The sequence below is a fragment of the Pollicipes pollicipes genome, unplaced genomic scaffold (genome assembly GCF_011947565.3).
Source record: "Pollicipes pollicipes isolate AB1234 unplaced genomic scaffold, Ppol_2.1 Scaffold_7228;HRSCAF=8575_pilon_pilon_pilon, whole genome shotgun sequence".
NCBI lineage: Eukaryota > Metazoa > Arthropoda > Thecostraca > Pollicipedomorpha > Pollicipedidae > Pollicipes > Pollicipes pollicipes.
In genome coordinates this window covers 2,283-24,872 of record NW_023597032.1, presented here as the reverse complement: position 1 = coordinate 24,872, position 22,590 = coordinate 2,283, and the positions used below count along the sequence as shown (strand labels likewise).

The 22,590-nt window shown below is 48.7% G+C and overlaps 1 protein-coding gene and 1 long non-coding RNA gene across 2 annotated transcripts; one reads left to right on the top strand and one right to left on the bottom strand.

Annotated features, from left to right (window-relative positions):
* The first annotated feature begins 3,716 nt into the window (after window positions 1-3,716).
* On the top strand, window positions 3,717-6,435 carry LOC119109043 (uncharacterized). Its single transcript, XR_005095383.1, has 3 exons — window positions 3,717-3,972; window positions 5,276-5,506; window positions 6,256-6,435. It is a non-coding gene; the product is annotated as an uncharacterized LOC119109043 (long non-coding RNA).
* A 1,273-nt stretch (window positions 6,436-7,708) lies between these two features.
* Window positions 7,709-20,037, bottom strand: LOC119109037 (organic cation transporter protein). Its single transcript, XM_037232576.1, has 11 exons — window positions 20,019-20,037; window positions 15,713-15,935; window positions 15,175-15,321; window positions 14,773-14,876; window positions 12,813-12,967; window positions 12,024-12,193; window positions 10,250-10,433; window positions 9,319-9,447; window positions 8,688-8,878; window positions 8,277-8,402; window positions 7,709-7,720 (listed from the first exon to the last, which is right to left on the bottom strand). Exons 2-11 carry the CDS (start codon window positions 15,929-15,931, stop codon window positions 7,709-7,711), a joined length of 1,437 nt encoding a protein of 478 aa, XP_037088471.1. The 5' UTR covers window positions 15,932-15,935; window positions 20,019-20,037.
* Window positions 20,038-22,590: the final 2,553 nt, after the last annotated feature.

The window sequence follows — 22,590 nt, the reverse complement described above, 5'->3', positions numbered from 1 at the left end:
GCATGATTTTGCTCTAAGTATTGCTATATGTCGCATGTGTCGTATGCGTGGTGTCGATTAGTTATCATGTGACATAGCAGCATTCACAAAAAGTGCTTTACAGTCGTGCAAAGTTGTGAGTCCATTACATGTGTTCTATTTCAACGTTTTGCATTATTTATCTGCGGCTAAAATGAAAAACAGTAATTCTACTTTGGTCATCTAAAGAGTCTAGGTATGTTGATTGCATATTTCTTTTATTTTTTAGGTCGTGCCAGAATCTATTTTCGAGAATATCAATGTCTGACCAAGGCTGAAGAAGGAGTGCAAATTATCCTGAAAGCTCCCGTTATATACATAAGCAAGCCGTTTGGAATATTATCCTTTCAAATTTACGATGTTCCAGCTCAATACTATTTTCCAACGTACACACACATACCGGGATGTTACTGGTATGGGCCACTCCTAGCACAAAATATCTGTGCCTCCTGTGGACCGGCCAACAAGCACAATCATCAACGAAAATTACTCAGCTCGAACCCCCGTAGATTTTTATCGCATTTTGGTATCCTCTACAGCCGTGACGCACTTCTCATACTTAGCGCCAACGACACGTGAACTATTTTCAGGTTTTGCTCACGCACTCCGACTCAGATTTACTTCGTCGTCGTAAAACCTTTGAGTAAATCCGCCGCGGTGTATGCAACATGTTTTACCTGTGGTGCAAGCCGGCGAATAAGACTTCTGCTAAAATTCGTAAATTCACAACAGAACTCGCGTGAGTTTTGATATGCAGTCTGCCTCAGCATGTATCGGCTGTTTCGGACAATCATTATGTTGACCGTCAATGAATGATCCCAGTCGTAAGTAACGTCAGATTCTAGAAACCGTGTTTAAACAAGGCCGAGGCGTAATAGATACACAGTCCTGTGAAGTAAATGAGCCGCTGTCTGTTACAGTCTAGAAAGGCTTCGATAAAATCCCCAAGATCTGGCAGAAATTCTAGGAAATTCAACACAAATTTTGAGAATGAGCCTCGTTCTTGAAATTTTAAGATAAAACTCGATTAATTTGTTTTTGAGAGTGAGCAAAGATCGTGCGATGCAAAGTATACAGACATGTTTTTCTTTTCATTATAATCGGCATTCACCTAGTATGTTCACATATTTTACGATACAGGTGAATCTCATTAAACTTAAAACTGTCATGGAATTGATTGAGTGGCTTGTGGAGTAATAGGGAATGCTGAATGCTGAAGATGCATCTCCTGCCTTCGCATTTGGATATGTTATAGAAGAACGATTACAATAGCCGTATTCAACAATTCAGAGAATTTCCAGAAAATCAGAACTCTCCAAGACGGGCAGGGGTACATGATGACAAAGGTACCAGAACCAGTCATGTTGGCTGTGAGGCGGCCGAGGGCCTCCGCCGACGACCATCAACTATTCCGACTTTGATATATGCACATACATATATAGATATAGATATAGATATAGATATAGATAGATAGATAGATAGATAGATAGATAGATAGATAGATAGATAGATAGATAGATAGATAGATAGATAGATAGATAGATATAGATAGATAGATAGATAGATAGATAGATATAGATATAGATAGATATATATATATATATATATATATATATATATATATATATATATATATATATATATATATATATGTGTGTGTGTGTGTGTGTGTGTGTGTGTGTGTGTGTGTGTGTGTGTGTGTGTGTGTGTGTGTGTGTGGTGTGTGTGTGTGTGTGTGTGTGTGTGTGTGCGTGTGTGTGTGTGTGTGCGTGTGTGTTTGTGTGCTCATGCTTTACGGTCCCTCACCTCTCAGTTGTTTTCAGTTACTCACGTAGTTTTCGCGCTCCAGGCAAGCGAGCCAGCAGCCTGCGCAGTGCCTGCAATTAAGGAGGACGTTTTCATTAGTGTGAGAGCAGATCCGGGGGGTTATATTGCACCGCACATTATCAAGTTTACGAATATAGCCCAGTCAAACTCAAATGTTTTCTGTTCCTGAGTCGGCTATAGTTGCAAACATCGCTCAGAGCAGAAAACCGCTAAGATTTTGCGTCCATAGACTGTGTTCAGCCAAAGCGATTGTGAACTGGCCAATGGACCGTGCGGTATCTGTGAGCTAGCATTGCGTTCCATAGCGCACTCCGGCTGTTGTTTGATGTGGTGCCTGGAGTTTGAGCGGAGCCGGCCAGTTATCGAGTGTTCTAGCCCGTCGCTACGTGATGCCTCATCTAGATGGGAGCTATGCTAGTGAGTAGCTGACAGCATTGTGGGCAATGTGAAAGATGTGGTCCAAAAGAAAACTTGACCACACTTTTTCACTTATCATTGTCCGAAAAGCTTTTTAACACCGTTGATTTATCAACCATACTGTTCTACTTCACAGCTTATATATATACATATATATGTTGCTTGCTGCTGCTATGCTGCTATACTGCTGATTATTGTATATCATCCTGATTATGACGATCATGGCGGTTAATAAGCATGATAAGACGCCTAAAAAAATGATTATTCTTTACGTAGCACGAGAACGATGAATCTCACTCTCAGTGAGCAACAGACTCGATCCAATGTCTTTGAGCGAGGATTAAAATATAGGCAGCATTGTTCGTCAGCCGGCAGTCATGCTGCTAGGCACTGGCTATTCGGAGCGTTCTGTTGAAAACGAGCTGCACTTACCTAAGTGACGGTATCTTATAGATATATTCCTGTTCAAGTCATAACGCCTTGCATTCGAGATAGCCTTGTAGTCTTGTCTTGTATTCCTTGTGTTTAGGTCATACCGTCTTCGTTTCGAGAGAATCTTTAAGGCTTATCTTGTATTCTTTCTATTTAGGTCATAGCGCCTTGCATTCGAAACATGCTTTTGGAGAGATGGCACTGCCATCTTTCCGCCAATGATCAACGATTGACCACTTTTCGGTCGGTTGCTGGTGCACCTAAGGGTCAGACTGTTTTGGGGACTGTTAACGAAATGCAGCTGCTACATTCACCGACACTGTGGGGCTCATTAGTCACATTTGCATCTGGTCTGGCTGCTCAACTCCGAGATTCAAAAACGCCTCAAAACGAACAGATCCATGGTTCGCCTGCGCTAGCACGTGATAACATGCGCATGTCGAGCCATACACTTGCCAGCACAGTTGTCCGTTGTCCCCTCTGCTGGCGTTAGCTTATCTGCTTACCTTGTAGCCGAGATCTAGGCCTGCTTCCAACCTGTGCTTTTCAGCTTTTCGCAACTTGAAAACTTTGCGTTCCTCGTTGACGTTAAGGAGAAACTAAATTTTGGTGATAATGTGTCGTCATAGGCACGCGGCGTTTGCTTAAACACTGCATCCAGATACCTTGAAAACATTTTATCATAAACTCAAATTTTTGTTGTTGCAAGGTCTGCGGCGATGGAATCCACGCGATGGTTGCAGAGGTATAACGCTAAAAGTGTGACTTTCCTGACCGAACCGGGCTGGACTGGATCGCTGCAGCGTAAAATTTCCTGCTAATTAGCGTTCAGAGACTCTCCGGACTCTCTCAGCTCGCAGCCTCCATACTAATCACATATGTACGCATCTTCCAGCTTCACGATGATAATATTTTTCAGGGAGGTGTCAGTGTAGCCAAGGCATGCACTAGAAGATATAAATAAACGCCAATTTATATATATCTTGCCGCAAACAATGTCAAGCGGCCATCACAGATATCAATGCAGCGGAATTTATCTGAAATCCTCCCGTCACCTGTCAAAAAAGGCAATCTATTCCATCATCGGTTGATCAATGCAGATATACATCACGAATTCATGAGTCGTTTCTTCATCGCTGCCATTCATGCTTTCCCGTGATGTAGCAAAACGTTTTCACTTATCACGATTGAGCGAGGTGATTCTTAGCCCTCATCGAACAATGGGATCGGTGACAATATGGCTATTGTACGGGTTATCTTCCACGCTCTGCATGACAGGTACGTAATCTCGGCATTATTTGAATTTTGGATGACGGGTGCCCTTTAAGTGACAATTCTGAGCAGCCCTGATTGATGTGTCGACAGAACGGTTACAAAAACTGTACACTCCATTAACGTTCGGCGAATAAGTTACTTTCTACAGGCCTGCAAACACGAGTGAGTGATTTGAAATCATCCATGACGATGCCGACTTACATTGACCACTACCAATGCGTAGCATACCACGTTCATTAAAGGAATCGGTTAGCATTACCATTCATATTTGAAGACTCAGTCCAGGGCTTTTTGATTGGATGGAGTTCTGGTATCAACACCCTCGCTTAACAGGGTTTGTTGCGGAGCCTTGACCTCATCTGATCCGATCGTGAAATTCCGGGCCAACGGCAGAATTTTGGGCAAAAGCTTGAAGCGCCGATTTTTTTTCGGCACTATTCGTACTGCCCCTACAATCACCTGACCTTAAGTAAAGCTGCTGCCAGGGCCGTAGCACATTCTAATCAGGGGCCAATAGTCAGGGCATTAGGTGACCCCAACATACCCATCACAGATAAGTTAATCAAAAGGCAAACGTTCTAACCGAGCCTGAGCTATCAGAACAGATGAATGGCTGTTGAAACCAGGGCAGCAATGCTGCTTGGACTAATATAGTGAAATTCTAGGCCAACATAACGCATTTGATTAATTCATCAAGCAGGTACCTCTGCTTAATTTCTTTTCTGCTAAACAGACTACGAATTTGTGGCGGTTTTCATCGTTACATCGAGCCAGTGGAGGCACGATTATGCATACGGTCGGAGAACCGCAGATTTGATTCGAGTAAACACATGTTGAACGTTGAGTCACGCTTAGCGTTCTGAATATGTTGAGACAGCTATGGAAAATTTATTTGAGCAGAATGCAATCATGCTTCCTTATAATCAGAAGTCTGACATTTTGAGTTGGATGCATGTGCAAAATGCAGTTGACAAGCATACACATATCAGTCCTCTAGGTGGTGGTTTTTATAGTATTATGCTACTGAGGATGTTTCAGTTGCGCTGGATTATGTCCCGGATTTGTGCAAAAGTTACTCACAACGATATTTGACATCCGTGAAATCTGTGCAGATACGCGCTTAATCAGCTTTGTTCAATTTCAATTATAAGCGTAGAGGTGAAACGTCACTTTTCTCATTGGTTGTGCATCACGTGGTTTTGTATTGACTGTCGCTGCTTGACATGCGATGCACCTAGAGTCCACTTCTCAGTACATATTTCCCGCCCAAAACATAGCATTCTGATGAATCCGCTTCTCGCTCCAGGCCACTCGCTGAAGTGTGCTTCATGCAAGCCTGATCACGATCCGGAGATAGCCGAGACCAATAAGCTGCTAGTGGATGGCAAGTACAGCATCGTAGAGTCGGAGGGCAAGATGTTTAAGCAAAACTATTCCACTTGGCCGCTCTGCCAAGAGGTGAACGACAAAACGGACTATGGAGCAATCACGCTGGAATGCCCCACAGATGGTGATTGGGTATGCGGCTTCGCTTGGGGTGAGGAACGGCTGAACGAACCGAGCTGCGCTCATGGTCAGGAACGACCATGCGCGTTTTCATAACGTATGGCAGTGATCACCTGATGTTGCACTTCCACGCCAAATCCTGGCTCATTAAAGATCAACCACTCTCAGAATAAGAACACAATGCTAAAACAGAAGCTTCTCTTGCTTTTATCAACTATTATCGCCGCTGCACGCGGGATGATTCACGGCGGATGTTAGATAGTTCATAAGTCGCGCACTCCTACGAGATTTCAGGACGAATCCTGGCTGTCATGCCAGCCGCGCGAGCACCCTTGCTGGCTATGTGCCCGCCTTGGACCTTTTAGAGGGAGCCTCGCCGCTCAGAAGCCTTGGCACTTGTTAGGCACCGTGCCTGTAACGGGACCCCTTGTGCCGCGGAGCTCTCTAGGCCCGTTATTAGCCTATAACGACGGGCGCTCTTCACCAGCTCGTCCCGGCTAGTCTAGCTGCTGTCACATTGTTCAAGGGATGCCCGTAGGGCACAATGACTTGGGAAAACGAAAGTTGTAGTGGAGAACGAACCAGAAAATATCTAGTGGCTTCAGTAGTTATGGTGATACTGTCAAAACGAGCCGCAAGAATATCATACGTCACACCATTTCTACATTGTGCAACATATCTGTGTACGCTGGCCGCTTTCCGTGTCACATGTCTCTGTGCCTGTCCCCGTGCATGTGACGTGGGCGCCGTGTACACTCACGCCGCTCTGTGGCCTGGCAGCGGCCGCGGAGCAGTACGCCACCAGGGGGTGCGTCCTGAGACAGGAAGGCTTCAACATGGACAAGTGCGTGCGGAAGAATGTGCTAGACGATATGGGGCAGGTAGAGTGCTCCTTCTTGCTTCATTACTGCGAGAAGGACCTATGCAATAAGCAGTCCAAGAAGCAGCTACGCCTGTGCGCCGGGAAGGGCCGAGCGGAAACTATCGTAGCGACGCCTTCACTAATTTTGTTGGAATTCGCGCTCGTCGTTGCTGGATGGCTATTCTAAGCATCCTTCAGGCGTTAAAAGCCAATTCAAGACACGCATGAAGCAATATGTTGGAATCAGCCGTGGTGCCTGCCAGCCGGCTTGTGGTGTTGGTGCGTCGAGGAAAGTGTGTATGCGAACGTTTGCCAACATTGTACCGCTCACCACGGTGCACTTAAGAGCTACAATACGCCACAGGACAGCGCTGGCGGCCGTGGGCAGAGACCAAACACGGCAGCAAACCAAGCGGCGCCCGCCAGCCAGCTTCGAGAAGGTGCCCGGGCCAGACAGGCAATGCTTTGGAACACCGTGCATGATGTTGACGGAAGGTACAGGACTATATACCTTCTGTTCATGTTTTGTTTAGCGTTACAGCTAGCGATCTAGCGTTAAAGATCTGATGATCTAGTGGTCTAGCGTTAGCGATCTTGTTCGCACGTCGCATGTTTGAGTTTCAGCACCAAACAGCTGAGCCTGGACGAGATTTGTCGCGCGTGAAATGCGCCCCCTCGCCACCGTCCCGTACCAAGCGTTTCCATTGGGCCCGGTTTCATCTTGCCGCGCAAATGCAACGGATATGTATTTCAGCATTCAGCTAAGCTAAACGCGACCTACAAACATATGCTGATGATGAAGACAAAGTAGGCTTACGAAAGACGGCTCGCCAATATGTCGAGCCTTTGGATCCACACATCCAGCATCTGGTACCAGTAGGTCGTTATAATCCTAGCCCTGTGCATATGCGTATGATGCAAACATCTTCGCATCGTAGCCGGCAAGCCATTCAAATCGTGGGCACTGGACAGGTGTAAGTGTCTCTGGTGTCTAAAGATATCTCCTAAATCCATCCACACATCGTAACGCAATTTCGGGTAATTAAGTGTTAAGCTCCTGTGCCCGGCGATAAAAGCTCAAGGTTATACGCCTCAACACGCTGCCGCCTCATCTCGCTTGTTTGTATTTTTGTCTAGGAACAAAATTACACACCGTCCGGGAAAATATGCTCTGGCAACGTCTCATGTAAATGTAGTTCGCCATTTGATACAAAACATGACACTTGAGTGATGCTATTCGATATGATGCGTAGCTCAGTTCAGTTTACCTAAACAGATACAGGCAGGGACACGGAACAAACGCAGTGCCCTGGCACAGCGAATAATCTAAAGCAACAGGATACCCGGCTGCCGCACTAGGGTTGCGGATCGTCACTTGCCCTCCTAACGCAGCATTAAAGATATTCACGTACTACGCAGTGCCCAACAGGCCAGGCTTTACCCGGCTACCAGACCGTACTGTTTGGCACCTATGAGGATAAAAAATACTCCGCATCCTCCCTTCCACGAAGCCCTGGAAGGTTGATCGGTGCTCTTAAGCTCGTATTGATCATCACATATACGGTAGCCCTGCCATTAATGGAACTTCTGAGTGTGGTAATACGGCACAGCCTGGGATTGCAAGCAAAATTCAGCAACGCCACGAAGCACGCACGTTGCCATACCCTGCATTTGATAACGTTTTGCACCCTGGGACACATTCCCCAGTAAGCCCGCACCGGTGCCTTTTGCACTCAGTGCTGCCCTCTCCACCCCCGCGCCCATTCTACAGGCTCCACTCTTCATTCCGCTCATTGCACATTCCCTCCTTCCCGTGGTCGCCGGCGGCGGAGTGTCGGCCTCGCGGGGCGTCCGGACCTGCCGGCGCCGGCTCGGCGGTCGCTGCCGTGAGCGGCGACGCCTCGGACGGCGCGGCGGCCGACGTGCGGCGCGGCCGGACCACGTCGGCGATGCACTCCGGCAGGGGCCGGTCGGCAGTCTCCGGCAGCAGCAGGATGGTCAGGCCGGCCACCATCGCCGCCAGTCCGAACACCACCACCGGGAAGGCCGGGTGCACCTCGTCACGCTGTAATAGCCGCCCACCTCGCATCAGACACTCACCTCAAGTTTATCTCCAGTACACAGGCAGCGCACGGTGCTGGCAAACGAGCTCCGTTCCGGGGTATACCCACCTTTCCTGGCAGTCAAACGACAACTTTATGTACGTGTCAGCCATTACGAGCAGGGGCTTGTTCGCTCTTATGCATAATTACCGACGGGAGTTCGAAGAGCCAAGTTGTCACATTCAGCGTTGTCATAAAGTTATGATATTAACGTCAGCGAGAAACAACCGGCTCTGCAGCACGCTCACCAACAGTAGGAGGAGAGGGGCGAGGATACCACCGAAGCGGGCGGCGAAGGAGCAGCTGGCCAGCCCGGTGTTGCGCACGGCCGTGGGGAACAGCTCGGCGGAGTAGATGTAGATGGAGCCGAACGAGGCCGTGATGCAGAACCGGCTGATCATGGCCAGAGAGACTATCGGCCAGTCGTACTGATATGCACCTGCCGCACCGTCAGCCGTTCAAAAGCAGAGCCGTCGCACGCGACACACCGATCCGTCATCCACGACGCCCACAGACGTCACACAAGACGAAGATATCTGACGCGACGCACACAGACGTAGATGCGTCGCTTGCACCACAGACAGTCGTCGCATGTACCGAGCAGAGTTGAATGCAAGCGGAAACGTTTGGGAGAGATTCCTGAAGCAAAACACTGACTTTAAGTCGGAAAGCTAAGGCCACACTTTGATACAGAATGCTTACCGTTGTTCTCCAATAAGTGCGCAACTGATTGTAACTGGCTGTAAGTTTAGCGTGACAGCCCACACTGACTGTAGCGTCGTACGCTGTCAACCTGCGAACAAGCTTGCTTGGCGCCTCGCACACCACGTCAACGTCTCGAAAACCACGTCAACGCCGAGTGAGTCACCCCACGCGCACCTTTCTCACAGGCCAGGGTGAGCAGGCAGGCAAGGCCGGCGCCGACCATGGTGCAGCTGATGGGTCGCCGCCGACCCAGCCGGTAGGTGGCGTACGTGCAAAGCGCGTACGCCGGTATCTCCACCACGCCTGCCAGCCGTCGACAGGGCGTTAGCGGGGCATGTGGTTACTCTCCGGCAGATGTCACCAACAGTCACGGTCAGTGGCGGTGCTCAACGTTAGATAGTTCAGGCGTGGATTGCTGAAAACGGGTGGGGAGCTGGTCTGAAGTATCTCTACCTTTTCAGCCACCATCATCCCAGGTCAGCACGTGAAGCACAAACACACCCACAAAAGAGGACACAAATTCATACCACTGTTGAATCGTACGTGGGACATGAAAACGCATCAGCAAAATTACGTACGTTGTTAAGTGTATTTGGGAGGAACATTATGCATATAGATAAGACAGTAGTGATAGCCTTATTCCTTGTAGAAAAACCGGGAGAATGGAGAGATAGATGCGTGGATATTTCGGCAACACCCCTTTATCGAAACCAACGTCAGAAGTAAATTTTGCCAGAAGTAGCAACGAATTCCAATATAAATACATAGAACAAAATAGAACTTCAACAGAACTATCAACGTATCTATCTCTCCATTATCCTGGTTTTTCTACGATGCATGGGGCTATTTCTATTGTCTTGTCTTTGCTTGTAACTTGTTAAAACTGCCATGACCTTTAATGAGCTCTTGCGCAGCTCTTGAAACTTGCCCAATGTCCCAGAACTTGTTTCGCGCGAACCACGATAAGCACACCTTTTTCGTACGATCACCCTGACAAACGTATTCCTGAGCAGACAGCCTCTGACGGGACTGTAGACTCACCGTCAACAAAAGCGTTATTGTATTAGCCAGCTGTCCGTAACACAGCACGCTGTCCGGAACTCACCACCGAGACAAGCGTTCAAGTAGATGTCCTCGCCAAAGTCTCCCGTGTTAAGCAATATTCCGTAGAACACCAGGCTGTTGACGAACCAGCCGAAGAAGAGACACCCGGTCACCGCCAGCATGCGCCCGTTGGTGATCAGGTCCAGACAGGCCTCGGCGCGCCGGCCGGCTCCCGCCTCGCCGCCCTGTCCCCGGCACCGCACAGGCAGTGACAGCACAGCACCCTGCCTCGTAGAGGTACAGGCTCCCGCCTCGCCGCCCTGTCCCCGGCACCGCACAGGCAGTGACAGCACAGCACCCTGCCTCGTAGAGGTACAGGCTCCCGCCTCGCCGCCCTGTCCCCGGCACCGCACAGGCAGTGACAGTATAGCGCCCTGCCTCGTGGAGGTACAGGCTCCCGCCTCGCCGCCTTGTCCCCGGCACCGCACAGACAGTGACAGCATAGCGCCATGCCTCGCGGAGGTGCAATCAAATACAGCCCACGGTATGATGTAATAGAAGGTTCAGAGGTTAAGGCGCCATTTTAGGTGAGTGTTAAGAATCCCACTACGACACAATGTTTCCCTGAAACACTGGAAAGCCGGCAAGTCGGAAACAGGAGTAAGGGATAGTTGTCGTATCTCATTGATGGTACCGTTAATCCTTATTATACCTGCAAAGGTGATTAACAACTGCATCATAAACAACCAATGTGGGCACAGAAGAAGTTTGCAATAAATGTAAAAAATGCATCAATATTGCAGATGCACATCAAGTCTTCCCATTGCTAACACTATTACGGAAGCAACATCACAGCGCATGTATGCCAACAGCGTCTCCAAATGAAGTCTTTGCTTTCCTAGAAACACATTGCCTTAGAACCCAACAGCAGTATAAGTCTTAGATACCTGAGAGACTTTGAAGTCGTCTACGGGTTGTTGCCCATTGTAGCGCCGTATTTTCTGCATGATGACTGTAGCCTCAGCCACACGCCGGCGGGATATCAGCCAGCGGGGCGATTCTGGCACCAGCCTGAGAAGCGAGCCAACGTCAGGGGTGCTGCGGTATCAGCCTGAGAACGAGCTAACGTCACAAGTACTGTAGCACCAGTCTGAGAACGAGCCAACGTCACGGGTGCTGCGGTACAGGCCCGAGGACGAGCTAACGCCAAGAATACTACAGCACCAACCTGCGAAACGAGCTAACGTCAAAAATAATGCGGCACCAGCCTGAGAACGAGCTAACGTCAGAAGTACTGCGGCACCAGCCTGAGAATGAGCTAACGTCAGGCTTGTTGCTGTACCAGCCTCAGAACGAGCTGACGTCAGGGATGCTGCGGTACCCGCCTGAGAACGAGCTAACGTCAGGAGCACTGCGGCACCAGCCTGAGAATGAGTTAACGTCAGCCTTGCTGCGGCACCAGCCCTGAGAACGAACTAACGCCAGAGGAGCTGCGGTACCGGCCGGAAGTGGACTGATGTCAGGAGAGTCCCGACACCGGCCCAAAATGCACGCATCAGAATTATTTCTGCATGACTGAAAGCATGTAATACAACAGCTCATGAGCGGACATACGTCAGCGTCTGTCAGAACGCAGCTCAGATGACGTGTAGGGCATCAAAGTCCGGATGGTACGATCAGAAGCAGGTACGACCAAAGGGACCGCACGCATCCCGAAACATGGCCGCACGTGTACAATTAGGAAACAAAACTCGCATGCAATCTTTGAAAGAAAAAAACAAACAGAAACGTGAAACATCGGAATGCACCGTCGTCGATTAAGGAACGCTCTTCACCAGAAAGTACACCACGTAGAGAACGCTGGGCAGTGAGACGGCCAGCTGCAGCATCCGCCAGTCTCGGATGAAGTAGGCGATGCCGCTGAGGGCGATGAAGCTGAAGGACATGGGCAGGAAGAAGGCGATGCCGAGCAGTACGCGCCACCTGTCGCCGACCAGCTCCATACCTGCGGCGCCAGAGCGGGCATCAGTGAGGCACAGACCACCGGGTGGCGCTGCAGAGGTGGCGGCCCAGTGCGCTGCTCTGGCGTCTAGAGGCGGACGGGGGGTGGGGGTGGGTTGAGGGTTGGGGGCGTCTCTCCTGATAAGACCCGTCGACTGACGGAGTCTCCGCGCGAGCCGATAAATCTTCGCACATGATTCCAATCCTTCAACAAATCGGTGCCAGTCTGCGACTAGTCGGGGAATGTGACCAAGCGATGTGCGACAAGTGCTTTCGGCGCTAACTTCTAACACTGCCGGGTCCATTGTACCTTTGTTATCTTGCCTATGACACTGGTAGATGATGTGGTGTTTCATAGACCGTGCGACCAATGCAGGCAGATCGAAAGCTAAAGTACCTGAAGGCAGCAGTGTTCCAAAACCATGAAGCCTGGGCATCCAGACGTATTTGGGATCTCTGTAACAGTACCTGTGTCCCCTAAGAACACTATACGTGGACCTGCCACCCTCTTGGCGCCGCACACCGACGGTTGTGTGCTGAACAAGCCGTCCCTCCGGGCGAAGCCCCGACGACACACTTCAGATCCCAACCCACATCGATCCACGTGCAGCAGGTGCGCTTACTCATGACAAAGCTGGAAGTGTAGGCGCCGATCCCGCAGAACGCCGTTAGGAAGCGCAATACCAGGAATTGCTCGACGCTGCCGGCGGCCGCGATGAGGTTGGCCAAGAACGAAGTCAGCACAATGCAGGCGAACAGAGTGGGTCTTCGACCGTACCTGCCCGGCGGACACAAACGAGGTCACAGGTAATATCGCACAGACTAGGCCACAGATAATGAATTGTCACATATGAGCCTTGCCGAGTCAGGACATGAGTTAAACCAGGCAGGGTTCCAAAGCTGCTGAACCCTGACTCAGGCAGAAGAAACTTGTGACATGTCCAGAATCGGGCTCAGGCGAAGTTATTGATTTTACAGGTAATTAAGACTCGAGTTCAGACTCACCAATCTGAAAAGTAAGGACTCTAACATGCAGCCGTTCTCCAAAATTCTGGACTGAAACTAACCTTAAACGATTTTTGGAAGCCGGACGTGTCAACTGAACTTGCATGTTCCTTTGGCCTCCAATGGCCAATCTCTAATTGGCCTCCAAATGGCAGGAATGGTGTTTCAACAGCATAACTCACGCCGTAGAGGAAAGGAGACAGTTTCATCCTAGTGCAAATCGTATATTCAATTGATAGGTCTTCACTAATGTGCTGTGCTTTGTCGTGTGTATACTGTATTACGTTGGAAAATATGGGTCAGATTCGTTTCAGCTGGCTTAAGTTGGGTTTGGTTAGTTCGGCTATGGCGCGTAAGATTCCTCATTTGCCTTGTGAAGGATTTGGGAAAGTTACAAAGCTACGTCTGCATTTGGACAGCTATTCCAATTTTCACCAGACGTTGGGTACAGCTATTACCCCAAATTAATGTCAAGTACGGTGCGTCACGTGTAACTTCCTTTTTAAGATTCAACTCCGTTGGACTCTGAGCTTGACACCCGCGAACTTGAGCACATCATTTCAGTCACCCAAACATACATGACGCCTTAGCAACGTCAAACGATCGCAGTCACCGCATTTACCAAGTGGTGCCCAAGGCCAGGAAAACTAATATAATCGAATTACTTGTGTTTGGCGCACGTCAGCACAACTTCTTGCACCAACAAACTTGAAATGGCTCTCAACGAACGTCATGCATTTAGTGCGAATTGCAAACAATAGGTTATAATCACATTTTGTGCCATGTATTACAGAACGTTGGAAAATGGCACCAGTTATGAAGAAAGTAAGATTGGGAGTCGCATAAGCTAAAAATAACGCCATAACCGAGTATGTGCGTGCAAGTTAACAATTGAAAATCACGAAAAAATATGCAAGAATATCACCAGGAAGGGCCAAAAAAGAGCAAGTAACGATATTTGGGCTCTAATCACACTGATTAGCACGACACCTCTCGACAAGCTAAAGTGCTACAAGTGAGTCTGCCAGTCGGCTACGGTGGCAATGTCGCACGGCCAGTTTGGCGGTTATTCTATACTACGCCAAAGTATCTGTAATATCTGCCATAAAAATCTAATATGAACCCGTTTTTGTTCACTGAAATGATCTATTGCGAGACTGACTGGCTTAAACTTTAATAGACTAGGACTGGGACTCGGACTCGAATTTTAAGGCCCGGATCATAGGCATAACAATGATTGGAATAGCACCCCGACTCGGGCCCATGCCACGTGCCAAGAATGGATTGGCGACGCGGACTTGGACTAGGCCTTGACTCGGTTTTTCAAGACCCAGACTCATGCTTGACAACGAGCTTCCTCGACACCTGAGATGTTCACTTTAGAAAAAAAAATATAGCCTGCGAATAATTCTGGGCAACAGTTTTTGACACGACCTTCAAGCGTCCAAGAGCCTGACTGCGAATTTGCCTCTCGACCGGCAGAAATGGATACAAGTGAAGGCCCGGTAAGCATTCAAATCGTGTGAGGACAGGAAGCGTGAAAGGTTTTAACCCGACATAGATAAGAACGAGGCTTACCTGTCAGCAGCAATCCCCCAGAACATTACTCCAAACATGATGCCGATCATGTACGTGGCTTGGGTGAGCATCTGCAACCACTTGCGCTCACACACCAGGTCCCACTGCAGAAGGCAAATAAATACGCAGTAGCAGGCTGTGGCTTCTGAGAAAGTGATAATCAACACATTCATTACTTGTTTCGTTCTAGAGATTTTGTGAACCAGGTGGGCGAGTGGAGATATCATCCAGAGTAACCGGTGCATAACCGGGAAAAGGAGCAGGAAAAAAAACGAAACCAAATGCGCGTAACACAATTTATGAACGGCCCCTGACTTGACCTGACCTGACCTAGCCACAAACAGCTGGATTTTAGAACGAAAAATCAGTTCTACACGAAACAAAAACAACTACCAGCCTCACCTCCATAATGATGGTATTGCTGTATTCTGAGGTATCATAATTCCATGCGTTGCATGGTGTTGTACTGTTGTTGCGAGTGGTGGCCCCAGTGGCCCCGCCGGCGTCTGGGATGTACGAGCTGCACTGCGAAGGCTCTCGTTCCACACCCTGAACATGAATTATTCATGTATTCGGTAGACGCATGACGCCAGTCAATCAAAAGAACACGTTATAAGGAAACAATTATTTGAGTAGTGTGTGTGCACATCTATATCAGTTTGTGCATGGATTTCCAGGATATATCCTAAATCGATTAGTCTATCATCGTTCAGTCAGTCCACCAACTACTTTTCCTTTTCGATCCGTGATACAGTCCGTTGAAATCTATTATTGGATGCATATTTTCCACATCAGTGTATACCATTGCATCATACTTCAGACTTCATTTTGTCTACTATTCCGGCCGTTTCCCCTTAAATTCTAAACTGCAGCAGCCTTCACCGTAGGCGCCATCCGCTCACCCCCCCTACAGGTCAGCGGCATGCGCCCCGCCGCTCACCGTGCGCTGGTCCGCAGGGTCCAGGTGGCGCCACTGGCTCTGGTTGCCGTGGGCGGTGGGCGACGCGCACCAGTGGTCGGCCGGCGGAGCCTGGAAGTTGATGAGCAGCACTTGCCAGCCGCACTCGATGCCCACCAGCGATAGCAGCAGTATCAGCCGCACCTGCCACCGGCCGATCTCACCGATCGCGCCCACCACGTCGTCGGCGCGATAAGCCATGGCTCTGAGAAGCAGGGCGAGTGTGACGGGATGGCTTTGAGATTGAGGACTTGTTGAACTGGCGATGTGCGTGCCTTACCCAAACGCTAGTTGCTAGCAGATTATTTCGAACTCGCTAAAACCTTCAACATTTCCATATATAATGAAGCCTGTGATCTTGCTGCCAGGAATCGGTGTAACCGACACTGTTGTGGCGTCGACCTGGCTCTCCGTGCTGTGTGACTGTGTGACGTGCTGTGCTGTGTGACCTGGCTCTCCGTGGCTCGACCTCGCCTGACGCTCCGCCTGTACCACGCTGTTAACCACGTCGACGTTGGGTTGGCCCTTGTTCCACATCGATCCTGCGTGCCGGGTGCCTTAAGATGGCTAAGGTACTTAAAGTGGTTTTGGTTGGGCTGAACGGCTTCAAATTATCACTGTTCATTGTAGAGCATTTACTGACAAGTGCCAAGAAGTAGCTGCATTTCGTTAACTGCCCATCAAGACATACCTAATACTGAACGTGACCAGTTTTCCATAGTTTCGCATTTCCGGTCGTAAATCATCAAATTAAAGATCATCCTTTGCAGTTCACAGCCTTGTGCTTCTCAAGACCCAAAAACCCTTTAGTTTCTGAGCTAAACGCCCAGGGCGTTTAGCTCAGATGTGTGCACGAAGATGTGCAGACTATTTCAGGGCTATCCGGGCATGCATAACGCCAGAGCAACGTTATTCAAATCCTGCTACCCCCATAGGGCACGGGGAACTCAAGACCATGAACGATTTATCGTCGAGCCGTTTAGATCTGGCGTCCGTAGGCACAATGTTCAAACATGATCGATACCAGTTGACTCTCCATCAACATTGCGCGATTTGAGCCAGCTCCAATCACACAACGTGTGTTGTGCAACATAATATAAGAAACCCATTGATCCTTCCTAGTTATAACGCACATAAGACTTGTAATGGAATAACTTTAAAAATCGCGATAGCCGAGCATGCGAATACAACAAACTCCTTAAACTCACTGATACATATGCAAAGAACACAATGAAAAAGGGTCAAAACACGAGCACATAATAGCAGCTCGCTTAGCAAACGCTTCCAGGGTCGTGCGCCCATCCCTTGGCGAGTTTGGAAGCACTGCACTTGAGCGCGGAGGACGGTAATTTCGCACGGCTAATTTGGCAGCGCCTCAACACCATATAAATATGCCATGACGCCATCAAATAATGACGCTTTGAAGAGCATATTTACTAAATACCGAAATTTCGTGGCCTGGAGGAGTCTTTTCCACCTAAAAGTATACCAATAGGTAAAAGTGGGCTTATTTCATGACATCTGATGGCTGCTTCAGTGTGTTTCTATGTGGAGGCATTCCCTGGCTTGACACACATATACCTTGTCATCTATCATGCGATGTGCAATATGCCATGACGCCATCAAATAATGACGCTTTGAAGAGCATATTTACTAAATACCGAAATTCGTGGTCTGGAGGAGTCTTTTCCACCTAAAAGTATACCAATAGGTAAAGTGGGCTTATTTCATGACATCTGGTACCTGCTTCAGTGTGTTTCTATGTGGAGCATTCCCTGGCTTGACACACATATACCTTGTCATCATCATGCGATGTGCAATATGCCATGATCGCCATCAAATAATGACGCTCTGAGGAGCATATTACTAAATACTGAAATTTCGTGGTCTGGAGGAATATTTTCCACCTCAAAGTATACCAATAGGTAAAAGTGGGCTTATTTCATGACGTCTGATGCCTGCTTCAGTGTGTTTCTATGTGGAGCATTCCCTGGCTTGACACACATATACCTTGTAATCATCATGCGATGTGTATGATATACGCGGCCATGGCAGCAGGCAAACCTGAACAGATTGCTGACATCATTGGCAGCGCAGCAAACCTGAACAGATCGCTGACACCATTGGCAGCGCAGCCGAGCACCAGCACGAGACACGAGACACGACGTCATACGCGTACCAAAAATGTTTTGCGGAGATAAGCCGTCGCCGTCTCTGCTGCGGTGAGGTGCTGGAGCATAATCGGCTTCCATTTAAGGAAAACTCGCGGAATTTCAAATGACATCTGAAGCGACACCCAATGCTTGCAGCGTGGTGATTCGTAGTATGTGTTGGTGCACTGCTGAGTTTCTAGCATGAGCCGAACCGCTCTGTGCAATCTGACCTATCATATTTCATATTACGACGTATGTTAATAGGGAACCGGACAGCTAAGAGCTCATCGTGGACTGTAATCTGAATCTGATGCGTCACCTGTCATTGTTCAGGGCGGCATAGCACGCAAAAATTCGGAAATATGATCAGGTTTTATTTATGTAGATGCTCGTATAAGTGGGAATATGCTCGTATAAGTGGGAATAAGCCAAAGAATGGGCAAAGCTATGTAGCTGCGCGACCTCGTCAGGATTTACATGTTACCAAAGCCCTGTTCTGTCGCAACAACATGTTCAGCCCTAAACGAAGCCACGCAGTGAATATAAACGCTATTTTTTCGGCTTTATTTCCACTTTTCACTCAACAAAGGTTATCCAACCGCACTTCACAACTGTCTTTACTGTGCTCAAAAACGCAAACCGCGCATACCATCACTCAGACAGGACGGTGACTATGTCCCTGCCCTGCTTCCCTGCTTGCACCCGCCTGTTCTCCCAGATTCGCCTGGTCCCTTCGCTGCGTCGCCGACCGCGCATGCGTGTATTACTGTTCCCGTGATCTGGAGGACAGGATTGGCGCAAAAGCGTGCCGTTGTGACCAGATCGACGTCTGTCACCGTAACTGCTGCAGATGTTTAGTGGAGAAACAGCCGGTTCATATATCGCTAATGGTTAGTCATGTTATTGGAGCAGCCGGCGTCTGCGTGAGAATGTCAATGGCGAGGGTGGCCTTGTGGTCTCCTGGTTTCCTGGTCATGCCTCGCGATGGAGCCCATGGGTAGGTTCGCCCAGCGGCGGATGTGCGCGTGACTAGCTGGAGCTAAATTATGTAATTCCAACGGAGCCTATTTATTTACATTTGGGACATTTTAAAAGATTTAATCTAAACCTTTTGAAAGTAAGGATCTCTGGGAGCATAGCTCACGCTAAGCAGTGTGTTGTTGTGTGTGCCCTAATATCTATCATCCAATCGCGCAATTCCAGGCAACGACAGAATTTAGGCGCGGAACTTCAACATGCCGCATTCGCGGCAAAGGTCCGTCCTACCTCTGACGTGAACTGACCTCTTCAGCGCGACCGCCACCACCGGTCGCGGGCCATACCTACCAAAGACAAACAGCGAGCACTTAAAGCGACTCGTACCAACCCCGCCACGGGTGGGTGAATCGGAAGGCAGGCGCTCTTACCAACTGAGCGGTGAATCGGAAGGCAGGCGCTCTTACCAACTGAGCCACCGGGACGAACAGTCCGGGGTCACAACAGTGTAGATGCTGAAATTCGCTGAAAATGTGCCTTACGCCGCGCCGGGCAATCACAAAACACGTGTAAGTGTAAGGTGCTGCACTGCTCTACTGGCCTCTGTTGAGTGGAGGAAACAGCCAACATCGAACGGTGGACGAACCGGTCAAGCGGTTAAGGCCGAGTGATTGCCCACTGAACAAGCTGGCAGGCTAGTAGCGCATGACAATTACTAGCCTGTGTCGCGTGTCGACCGGTTGTAAGATCACATGCCCTCTGTTGTTCGACCGGCCCGACCCGACCGTGTCTGCTCCTTTTTAGGTCGTCCCGTGAACTACGGATCGCTGAATTATTGTCATGCATGCGTTTTTTGTCCATTGATCCAGCTTAGAACATCACCTGTATCCACCATGGCGTTTTTCTGCAAGTAGCAATCCGATCGACGCACTGGGATAACGCGATAACAGAGCTATTGACCCAAATGTGATCATATGCTTGGACAATAATGAGAGAAGCAGATGAGAAAAAAACTGCTCTTACATCAAGAAGCGACCAGGAATCAGCTGATTAGACACCTTGCTGCACTTGCTCCAGCGGTCACTAGGCCGTGTCAAAGCCGGCCCCTTGCACGCATTCCGAGCTGGCAGCTCGGCGTACAAGGCATGTGCACGGCTCACCTGGATCTGCAGCGGTGGCACGCGGTGGTCCGCGTCCTGACCTCCTTCCGCTCTCCCGTGTCGATCACCGGGTGGTGGCAGTCACCGTCGGCTGAGCCGCTCGGCCGCTGGGCCGCTGCCAGCTGTGACGTCACCACGCTCGGCGATCGAACGGCGCACGCATGCGCGCCAGGTCAGGTGGCGAGCCCCCTGCCGGACGGCGTTCATTGGTTAGTGGAACTCATCAACAGCGAGAGGTTGGAGGGGCTCATATCAGCGGCACGGCCAAAAATCAATCATCAAAGTTCTGTTGCATTCGCCAGTTCAGTCGGGGCCATCTAACTGCAGTCGACAGTGTCGGACAAAAAGAGCAACATGTTTTAACATGTCCAGGAAACACTACAGCAGTGCGGACGGATCCAGTGTGTCTTCCAGCTTTGTTTCTCAGGCACAAGTACATAGAATGCTAATTCAGTCTCTGAGGGTCATTGCCAGACCAACGTAATATGCGTTTAAACCGACCAAAGAGGTTCCAAATATCATGAGTTCTGGAATCACAAGTTGTACTTGAAAGCATCGCTTATCAATAATAATGCACAACGAAAAATTTGCACCTGTGCAGTAGAGGTGGCATAGTCGATGTTGAGGTAGAAGTGTTGCAAGAACACTGCCTTACATTCAGTGAGCTATATTCATAAAGGGAGAGGGAGCGGGGGGGGGGGGGGGGGGGGCGGGCACTACATCAGTGTGAGTGAAGCACCAAATCTCGCTCTACATGCAACTCACCAATAACGTTTTCACAGAGAGCCCAGTGCCTTCAAGACGCGCCCGGTGGCCAGTTAAATACCCTTCACTCGGGTGGGAGGGATGGGGGGGAGGTCCATTTCACCTAATTCACAAGATGTGTTAATCTGTACGTGAAATCACTTGGGGTTAAAATATGGTGTTTCCTAGGCAGTGACCTTGAAGTCAAACAAGGTGGCTACGCCACGGCGTTAGAGAATCATGCCAGAAAAAACCTTCGAGAGAGGAGGTCAAATGGGTCCCCAAAGGTTTTTCAGAGTGATTTTGGACCTTCCTGATAGTCGCCTAACCTTATAAAGGCATACAGATCAATGATCTTGCTGACCTTTTGCTTAGAACAGGTATCTAGTTTTACAACGATTGCATGAGGATGTCTGGGAACACTTTGGCACCAATTTGGAATTCAAACTTGCTGTTATTTTATTTGACCTTTAGGTCTTGACCTAAGAACCTCAAACCTCTTCACACAAGTAAGTTTACGTGTCGGTCAATACGCCCTTTGAGTTTAGGGTCTCTTGCTATCTTAGTTTTTTTTTTAGATCTCAGGGAGTAAAATTGACCCCCAACCGAGTGAAGGGTACTGAACCGACCACCCGGGCGCGTATTGAATGGGCTGTTTCACGTTTACAGATATTGAAGCAAACATCAGATATCATGGAACAAGCTAACCTTTAACTATTGGTATGCTTTTTATGCGAAAAAAGTGTTATGGACAACACAATTCTCTGTTTGATAAATATGCTCCTCAGTGAGTCTTGGTTTGATAACGTCATCGTATCTTGCGCAACATTGATTGAAATCCAATTGACGGCCGTTATATCTGGAAATGGCGTTAACAAACGCCAGATATGAACGATTCGACGACTTTTTTATTGGCCCTGATCGCCACATTGGTTATGGAATGGCAGAGTCTGAATGACGTTACACTAACTTTATAAATGCCCAGGTGACATGGAAATGCTCTCATCGATATCTCACCATCGAAAATCTCATCATCGAAATACTCTCATCGCTCTCACCTTTCCCTATTTTTGCAGGCGTGTAGCTTAGAAACTAGAGCAGGCTCAGATCTTGGGAAGGGCAGGATTGTTAACGGCATCGACAAGACATCAAGATAGCTATTTCAGTTCTAAATCCCACATAAATAAAGAACACTCTCTTTAAAGCTAGGCACAACGGAAATTATGCCATGCCGCAAAAGTGCGAGCTGCCATAACAAACTGACTTCGTTTTCTAGCATCTTACCAGACAGGCATGGCATTTTCTTATGGGCAGACGCTCATAGCATCTTGACTTTGATGGTTTTTGTATGGACAAAACTTAAAAACGTTTTCTTTTTGTTGGCGAAGTATACGTATTGCAACAATCTGTGGATAGAGCCGCTTCGGCGTCCCATGCATTGCCACTAAAGATTCGCTCAGGTTGTCGTGGCACGACTAAACTCCATTTGAATGCACTTCAGGAACAGTAATTGCGCAATCATAGTAGTGTTGAGATGCTGCCAAAGGGTCTGAATTGCTAATATTCTCCACGTGTATGTGCGTATTTCGTTTGTGAACGAAGCCTTCATACCTATGTATTTTAACGCGACAATAAAATGTCACGTTCCTGGGGATGAGTTGTTAAACGCAGTGTGAGTGATTGAGAACAACACGATGGAAACGTATTTTAGTTATGACAAAGTCTAAGGCATGAGCAGCTGTCCGTGCCTTTCGCACGAAAGGTTGCTTCTGGGTTATAGCACGGGCTGACAGTCAGTCCAAGCTGAGTTCACGACCGAGCCCCGTTC

What these genes read in the sequence shown, in the direction of transcription:
- LOC119109037 (XM_037232576.1), bottom strand. Translation starts at nt 15,931, where the DNA reads ATGGCTTATCGCGCCGACGACGTGGTGGGCGCGATCGGTGAGATCGGC. An exon ending in CACTTCCAGCTTTGTCATGA is followed by an intron (nt 12,194 to 12,812) that starts GTAAGCGCACCT and finishes CTGGCGCCGCAG; the next exon opens with GTATGGAGCTGGTCGGCGAC. An exon ending in CCCCTCTCCTCCTACTGTTG is followed by an intron (nt 8,403 to 8,687) that starts GTGAGCGTGCTG and finishes CGGCTATTACAG; the next exon opens with CGTGACGAGGTGCACCCGGC.